This window comes from Crocuta crocuta, unplaced genomic scaffold (assembly GCF_008692635.1).
Source record: "Crocuta crocuta isolate KB4526 unplaced genomic scaffold, BGI_CrCroc_1.0 scaffold944, whole genome shotgun sequence".
Classification (NCBI taxonomy): domain Eukaryota; kingdom Metazoa; phylum Chordata; class Mammalia; order Carnivora; family Hyaenidae; genus Crocuta; species Crocuta crocuta.
In genome coordinates, this window is record NW_027528243.1 from 801,249 (window position 1) to 810,372 (window position 9,124).

General features: G+C 48.7%; 1 protein-coding gene across 1 annotated transcript in view; it reads left to right on the forward strand.

Moving 5' to 3' along the window:
* KIAA1210 (KIAA1210 ortholog) overlaps positions 1-8,036 on the forward strand; it is a 26,300-nt gene extending 18,264 nt beyond the window's left edge. The window contains 4 exon segments of the mRNA XM_077753070.1: positions 1-1,442; positions 2,371-2,522; positions 3,905-4,010; positions 6,017-8,036. The exon segment at positions 1-1,442 is cut by the window's left edge and continues 35 nt beyond it. Coding sequence (XP_077609196.1) covers positions 1-1,442; positions 2,371-2,522; positions 3,905-4,010; positions 6,017-6,189 — 1,873 coding nt within the window. The 3' untranslated portion in view covers positions 6,190-8,036.
* The last annotated feature ends 1,088 nt before the right edge of the window (positions 8,037-9,124 follow it).

Genomic DNA, 9,124 nt, shown 5'->3' on the forward strand with positions numbered 1-9,124 from the left:
CAAGGAGCAGCCACCCGCCACAATGTCTTCTCAGTCCCCGATGAAACCCATGGTGAAACGGGCAGTCTCTGCAGGTCCGGAGAGTGTGGTCGCCAAGAGGGAGGCTTCCGGAGAGCCGCTGCTTCCCAGGCAGTTTGCCAGGCTCCTTGCGGGACACAAAGTCCAGCAAATATCTTCCAATTTTGAGATCATCGCTGCAGAGGGCGCCATCTCTGGGAAGCCAGTGCCTTCCAAGAGTCCTCCCCAGATCTTGGTGAGGTCTAAAGTCCAGGAAATGTCCTCACGTCTAGAGAACAAGGCCCTTGAAGGAGACATGCCTAAGAAGTCACCGATGCCTAGATATCCTTCCCGGTCATTTGTGAAGTATATGGCAGAGCAAGTCTTTTCAGAGAGCCCCACGGCTGAGAAGGGAATTCACGCGGATCCTCTGTCTACAAATCCACCTTCCAAACCTTCGATGAGGCCCAAAGTCCAGTTCCAAGTCTTCTCAGGGCAGGAGAACGCCAACATGGAGGGAGGCATTTCTTCCCAGCTGCTGCCTTCTAAAGGCCCCTTACAGTCCTCGGGGAGGCCCGAAGACCCCAAAGAAGTCTCCTCACCGTCTGAGAGTGCTCCTGCGGAGCTGAGCGGTTCAAAAGAGCAGCCACCTCCCAGATGCCTTTCCCAGGCTTTGGGGAAGCTTGAGTACCAACAGTATGTCTCCCCAGCCTCTGAGAGCGCTCTTGAAGGAAGGAAGAGCTCTGAAGACAAGCTGCCTTCCGTGGGCCCTTCCCAAGCACATGTTTTCTCAACAGGCTCGGCGAGTGCGCCTGTGGAGCAGAGCTGTTCTGAGAGGCCCCTGCCTCCCAGAGCCTCCTTCCAGGCTTTTGCAGACCCTGAAGCTCAGTGTTCCGTGGGCACCACTGTTGAGGGAGCCGTTCCTGGGAGCAATCCTAGTGGCTGGTCCGTACCGAAAGGCTCAGCTTCTCCACGCGGAACCAAGAAACATAGCCACGGCTCTCAAGACCTCGTTAAGAACATCCTGGTTCTTGCTGCCAAACCCATGCAGCTCACTTATGCTCCTGCCAGCCAGACATCCGCTTCTGGGGTCACTTGCCCTAAGGAGGAAGTTGTCAAGAGCAGCGATCCGAATAACAGCCACTCAGATGTGCCCACCACCGAGGCTGATGTTGAAAACCTCTTTGGAATTCGACTGAGAAAAATCCCTGCCTCCGAGAAGCTCAAGGGTGAGAAACAAGATGATTGTACCAAGCTGTCTTCACTCTCCTGGGGCCCCAATTCGCTTCCTGTACATAAAGAGCATCGGATCAAAAGAAGTGCTTCCCACGGGTTTCTGGGCACAGCAGAGTGCTTCATCCCAGGATACGAGTTTGCAGAGAAGCAACAAGGCAGGCCCAAGTCTGAAGTCATAGCCGGGAGTCAACCCGCTGACAAGGTCCCAGGTGAGACTTTCTCCTTCTGGGGGCACGTGCTGAATGGAGGGAAGCACTAGAAATCAAAGCCTTGAGCGGGAGGATGTCTGTTCCTGCCCGGCCTGCTGAGCCGATGCTTCGATGGGGCCGTCTTGGTGCATTTTCTGAGCAGGGCGGTGTCCCGTTCTAGATGGATGGGTGCGGAGACGGTCAATTTTGAACCTTTTCCTTCCCAGGCAGGTCCCACCGTCTGGACAGACGTCCACATTCTGTCATGGACACACGTACTGTGCTCCCCCCACAGCACCATGGGGATTTTCAAACCCAACTCATTAGTAGAGCGCCATGTGCAGGCTCTCAGGCCGAACTCTTAATTCACTGGGAATGTTTATAGCTCCACAGCTTCTTCACACCCCTGAAATGCCTAAGAATCCAGAGCTAGGTGATCTTTTGAGCCCTGGTCTCTCCCAAAGCCCTTGTACCTTCAGACTGCCCACCACGTACTCTTGAGTACGCCCATAACCACGGCCGTGGAACCGCACACACGAGGGACCGTGAGGTACCAGAGGCCATATGAGGTACCCTTGGGGTTACAGGAATGACATCAATAGCCTGAGCCCTTGGCCTCCGGGGGAGTGTTCCCAGCCAACCTGGCAACGACTGTCCTCCCCTGACTTGGGCATAGGAAGAGGGACGGACGAGGGAGGGAGAGGGACCAGTGAGTGGACAGTGTGCGAACGTGGAAGTACAGCCTCTCATCTCCACAAGGAGTGCCTGCCTTCGCCGGGTTGTGGGGACGGCACAAAAGAAGGGGGTCCTTTTCTGTGTGATCGCTCTTTCTTTTCATCTGCCAATTACCGAGGATCCCACATGGTTGTGTTATCGTGGGCAGGCCCCAGCCTGGCCCGAGACCCGGCCTGCCTCACTTCGGTTGTAACCACTGTCTTTCCTTTCTCAGGAGAGGCGCCTGGTCAACAGGCATATTACAGCATCTCAGAGCCAACTTGGATAACCAAGCTAACGGAGAAGCAGAAGGGTTCTCAGGTCCCTGTTCCTACGAAAGAGCCAGAAGCCAAGAACAGGGCCACAATCAAAGAGGCTTCATCTGTGGTAAGATGTGCAGCAGCCCACGGGACACTCCCACAGGGTGCTAGAACTGGCTGACTAAGCTTGCGTTGGGAACTTGGCCACGCATGCAGCTTCCCACCTCTGTCGGTGCATTCATTAAGGCAGGGCGACTCTTCAGGGGGAAAGGTCTTGCCTTGTACTCATACAATAACGTGCCCTGCTAGGGCGCCTGGGTGGCTTGGTCGGTTGAGCGTTTTACTTCAGCTCAGGTCATGATCTCACGGTTCGTGAGTTCGAGCCCCACATCGGGCTTCCAGCCGGAGCCTGCTTTGAATCCTCCATCTCCCTCTCTCTCTGCCCCTCCCGTGTTCTCTCTCTCTCTTAAAAATGAATAAACATTTTTTAAAAAACATGCCCTGCTTTATGCTCTTACAGGGTTCACGAAAAGTATTAATATGAGAAGGCTTTGTAAATCCAATCCTGTCCTAAATATTGTAGAGCAGTATTCCATGAAGTCGGTTGAGAAATGAAGAATAAGTCCTAGATTAAAAACAAACAAACAAACAAAAAGAATCACTGAGGGGAGAATTGAGTAACTATCCTTAGAGGTATTTTATGCTTATAAGTATAGGTAAGTATTTAAGAAACTATAAATGGAATCAAACTATCTGTACTTTTTTCATTTAACATTTCATTTCTGGGCACCTTTCCGTCTCATACATAGTGGTTTACTTTATAAAGGCAACGTTTGCTATTTGGGATTTCACATCTTGGCTTGGTTTGGCATGGCACCTCCCTATAGGTTAGAAGAAAAGTTACGTGAGGTACTAGACTAATGGTCCCACACGTGGATGGGGGATGATGCGGTGGTGTCTTGCTTTCAATGTCCCATTTGCAGTGTCTTTGAAGGTGTTGGAATGAGAAGCCCTCTTGTCAAAACTGTCACAAAAACAAATCAAATTTGCATATCAAGAGATATATGTCCACGACCCCTGGGTGGCTCGGTGGGTTAAGCTTCCGGCTTAGGCTCAGGTCATGATCTCTTAGTCTGTGAGTTAGCTTACTGTTAAGGGTGGGTGATGTGCTTGGGAAAAGGTTGTTCTCAGCTGAAATAAGTATGTTAACCTGTTTAAACTATCTGTATGATTAGACAGGCTTTTCTTCCAGATTGCAAAGGTGGTAAACTTGACCTAGCTAAGGTTTTGTGAACCGAAATTCTGAACCAAGGTCGTCTCAGTGCTATTTCCTTCCTTCTCTGTCTCTCTGTCTCTGTCTCTGTCTCTGTCTCTCTCTCTCTTTTCTCTTGACTAATGTTAAACTCATACCCAGGACGAGGCTTGTACCTTGTGGTTTTCTGACTAAGTGATTGGTTCTTTTCCACATTGGGACTCACAAGCCTTTTGTTGTCACTTTTTGTATTAAAGGAAGATATCTTTGAAGACGGAAAACAGCCAGCAAGTATTTTTACTTCCAATGTCGGTAAACAAGAGCAGATGGCACCAAAAAAGCTACTTGAGCCCACCAAAGGAGGTAGAAACATACCCCCCTCCCCTGCAAAAGAGCCCTGGCAGCAGATTGCGAAACTTTAGAAATTTCTGTCTCTGACAATCCGTGTCTTTTCCCACCTCTCCCCTGTCCCGAATCAGCTTTGTGATTCTCATGGCTCTTCCATTAGGTGCAGCTATTAGCTCGTTTTAGGAAAATCCCATTATTATGACCACTCGAAGTCCAGTGTGTAACTTCCAGGGGGTCTTCCGGTCTTCCAGCTCATCGAGGAAGCTGTTACAGGCACAAAATTGTACTCACTCACTAAAATGTTCCTGTGGTTGGTATTCAGGAGGAAAGAGGCAAAAGCTGCTTTCCAGTTCGTGGCAAAACAGTATTTTCTTGACTCCTACACCCCCAACGGCACTTTAATCCACTGTGAAGGCCCAGTGGTGTTGAATTGTTCCTTTTAACCATTTTTTAATGTTTATTTATTTTTGAGAGAGAGAGGGAATGCAAGCGGGGGAGGGGCAGAGAGATGGGGGGGCACAGAGGATCCAAACCGGGACTCCACGCTGACTGCGGAGAGCCCGATGCAGAGCTCGAACCCATGAACCATGAGACCATGACCATAACCCGAGTTGGATGCTTAACTGACAGAGGCACTCAGGCGCCCCTTCGTTTAGCTATTTAAAAGGCTTGTTTCTCCATCTTCTAAGCAGGAGGTGAGAGGTGGGGAGATGTTGAAAGCTGAGAGAGCACTGGGCTGGGATAGAATAGAACGTGGTCTCATCAGGACGCCTGCGTGGCTCAGCTGGTTAACCATCTGACTCTTGATCTCGGCTCAGGTCATGGATTCACCATGAGTTCGAGCCCCGTGTCAGGCTCTGTGCTGGCAGCTTGGGATTCTCTTTGATTCTCTCTCTGCCCCTATCCCCCTCGTGCTCTCTCTCTCTCAAAATAAATAAATAAATGAACTTTAAAAAAATAAAAAAGAATGTGATCTCATCAGTGGAGTTGTGTGCCAGAGGGATTTTCTTTTCAGTGGGAGCCAGAGGAAGTGGGGAGGGAAGGACGGATGTGTATTCAATCATCTTTGTCCTCTCTCCTTGTTCCTTTCATGAAGAATTAGATGAGGAATTTAGGAAATGATTTCATCTGGCCACAAAATAGTAGCACCCGACTTGCTGATAGCAATTCATAACCTCATGGGCACTGTGCTCCTGTGCAGTGATTCTCAATTCTGTGCATTAGAATTGCCTGGTGACCTTTTTAAACATTTAAAAAATTACAGATGGCCCTGGCTGAATCCGTTGCTAAAGATTCTAATTCTGTTAGTTCAGGGAACGGTGTGGACATTGGTATTTAAGGCTCGAGGTGTGTAACACCAGTCCGATTTCTACTCAAATCTGTATCTCCCAAATTGCAATTCTGATTGATTGAATAAATGTCTGATTGCTAACAAACAAAACAAAACAAAACGCCCTTGGTGATTCTAATGTGTCACCCACATTGAGAACCACTGTTTGAGTCTAAGCCACTAAGTCAGTCCACCATAAAACAGGATGAGGGGAAGAGTAGAACCGGGGGATAGAGAGGTAGTCTGCTTGGTCAGAGAAGTTGGCACAATGTCTGTTGGCACAGACTTTTACTGGGTGGGTCCACTGGGCCATTGGTCACTTCGTGTGACGTGGATTGGCAACGCAAAAATAATATCACCTGATTTGAAATGTAAGCAACCGAATAGATAACATACTGTCTGCTTCCTCTCTGGTCTCAATTCAAAAGTGTGAGACCATCTAGTAATAACAACCAGCCAAAGATTGGCAGTTACAGCTGTAGGCATTTCCTCCCGGGCCTTCCTGTGGTCAGGCCCCCGTGGCCATAGTCATATAGATCTTATCCCTTTGACATGCCACCCAGGGTGGTGCGCGTGCGCTGACTTGTAGAAGCCAGGGGAAACCTGAGAGGAGGAAACCTTGTTCTGTTGTCCCGTCAACATAGCTCCGTGTCTCTTGTCGCTTGTGTGTTATTGGCTGTGGTTCTTGTAGGATTGGAAGACGAGAAGCCATTTCAAGAGCACCCCATGAGAAAAAGAATCCTGCGATCTTCAACTCTCCCAGCCGTATTCCAAGAGCCGACACAGTCAGAAGAGCCGGTCTGGTTCTCCATGGCCAAGAAGAAAGCCAAAGCTTGGAGCCATATAGCCGAGATCATACAATAAGTAGCTCCTGAGTGGAGTATCAGCATTTCAAATGATAATTGCCAAGCGCTCTAGCAATGCCTTGCAGTGATTTATTTACAGTAACCATTTTTCTTCATTAAGCAAAAGAGCCTTAAAATGGTAATTGAAGCGAATAACCGTTAGAATGTAGCCAATGCCATGAATGCCTAACCTTAAGTACAGTCACTGCCAACATCTGAAAACCCAGCATTTCCTCCATAAAAACGATGTAAAATGTTTGCACTGCTAGGGGGCAGTATTGAACCTTGGACAATGTGCCTTAGAAGCCAGAAAGCAAAAGCGTTTTGCTAGAGCAACTAAGATGTGGTCATTTCCCTTACTCAAGTAAGTTAATTCGAATGGAAATGGCCAGATGACTTGGCCCAAGGATTGGCTTTTAGGTTTTATGAGCCTGGTTAAATGCTTCCGTCCCTGCTCCAAGCTTCGCAAAGGCCCCTGGAAGAAGTGGTGGAAGTGAAAATTCTGGATCTCCAAGGAAAATTTTGCTCAGCCAGTCCCCCAATTAGCCATTGCCCTTTGAGACACCGCCCGTGTATCCCTGGGGCTCCCCGGTGCCTACAGCTTAGCTGCCTCTTTGCACAGGCCCCGTGTCGCAGGTCTGGCGGCATTGAGCACCTCCCTATGAGACAGAGCATTGCTTGGGGATTATTGTCCCCAAGATGATGGTTAGACCTCTTGCCCCAAGGCCACTGCGATGCTCTAATTGCCGAGAAATGCGCCGAACGCCATATAGATCTTGTTTTTTAAGCACCTAAGACCCTGCTGCAATTCAAAATTCTAAAGATGCCAAAAACTGTATTTCCTATCAGGCAGATGGGAAGCCTTCCTTAAGGAAGGCTGGGGCCACTGGAGAGCTGTCTTCTCTGTGGCTCTAGCTTTAAGGCAGAAACAACCACATAGCCCAGTTTCCAGTCTCTTTTCCTCAGCAGCCTCTGTTTCACAAGATTTTAGCCCAAAGCAAGAGCACAACCCCAAAGCCATAGAACAATTCAGTTTCTGCCACCGGAAGCCTTAAGTCATTGAATCCGTCTGGCTTCTCTAGGCTAGAGAGCTTCCACCTGCCCCAGTGAACCACTCACCCCAGATCCCTTCCTTCCATTGCATCCCCCAAACACACCGAACCCTAAGGGAGAGCTTCCTTGGGGTGCCTGGGTGGTTCCTAGCTCATTTTCTTAGGAGACCCAGAAGTGTCTTCTCTGCATACCTTTTACTGCGTCTGCCTCTGTCATCACGGAGCTGCTTTGCTTCTACAGAAATGTAAGCCTAGACCTCTAACTGTGCCTTTAAATTCGGAGCGGGGTACTGCCTCGTGCAAAAACAAAATTCAGGGAGGCAGTGAGGCGCCAGAGCTAATGTAAACCTTGGTGCTTGGTTTCGCTGGTGATGGTGTAATGTGACCTTGTACAATCATATGCTGGATTTTGCATTTTCTTTATAAAACTTCAATGTTTCCTGATACTGTCTCTTTGCCGTTCGGATAATGCGAGGTTTTTGATTGATTTGGTTTGATTTCCTTTATATTTCCAGAGTGATCAGTTATTTAGGTAGATGCCCTTTACCCAGTGACCCTGGTACTTAGGTGTTACACCTCCCTACCCCCTTCCCTCAGTGTAGACCACTATTAGCTTATTCTCCCTCTGAGAGCTCTCCATTAACCATTTCTTTTCCACAGTTAACACAATTCTGTTTTTAAGTAAAGAAGTTAAGGGGTTTTGAAATGCATAGATGCACATTCTGATAAGTTTTCAGCTTCTCGTAGCATTCTTGATTTTTATTATGTACATGCAAAGCAAATAAATTCAATAAAGCTTATTCTGTCATCTGTCTTTGTCGCGTGCGGAGGGAAGTTGAATAACATATTGATGACTCAGACCTGAGGGTTGTCCAAGAAGCAAAAGGTTCTCAAGAGGTTNTATCAATCTTTTGTGTGTAAACACCTAGAGGGCAAAGAAGAGGGCCAGTCAGAGAGTACTGGAGTTGGCGGTGAGTGAGTACAGGGGGTAAGGTGGTGGGTAGATGTACTCCAGCGCAGACTAGGNACAAGGATTTTCAGAAGCCGGGGGCCCCGCTGTGCACAGGGAACAAAGCGTCACATGGAGGGAAGAAGGCAAAGGGGTGATAGACCGGAAAATTTCACCTGGACTTCTCGTACCGTAACATTTGCTGGGGTCAGAAGAAAGTTCCGTTGGGGATCCATATATCTATATATTTGAATCAGCGCCTTTTATCGAATGTTTTCTCTCCTTCCATGACAAATGTACTTTCATCATGGCCCNCACACACACACACACACACACACACACACACCGGGCTGTGCAGTAGCACCCCGCCCCCCACCAAGGGCAGCTCCAAGAGGAACACACAGGCCCTGGCAGCAGGCTGGCACTGTTCCGGGTGCCCTGTGCCTGGAGCACCTGCAGCAGGGCGTCCCCTTTGTCCCTCTGTCTCACCGTGTGGCTCTGGCCATAAGGAATACATGACAACACATTTTAAAACATCAACACTGGTGACAAAGAGGGGGAAAAAGGATTGTGAAAGTATTCCGTTTACTTCCCTTCAGTGGGCATTAGTGGAGTATCTATTAAGTGAAAAACTCAGTGGCTAGGGTTTGGGGGGAAAAAGATAAAAACCTTTTAAGGTCCCAATAATTCAGAAGTTCACTGTCCAGGGGGTGGGGAGGTGGGGGGAGGGTGAGTAGAGGCACATATGCGCAAATAATGCACAAATAATTTGAATAGGAATGTTCACAGCAACACTATTCACAAGAGCCAAATGGTGGAAACAATGTAAATGTCTATCAACAGAAGAATGGATAAAGAAATTGTGGCGTTGGGGCGCCTGGGTGGCTCGGGCGCCTGGGTGGCTCAGTCGCCTGGGTGGCTCAGTCGGTTGAGCGTCCAACTTCAGCTCAGGC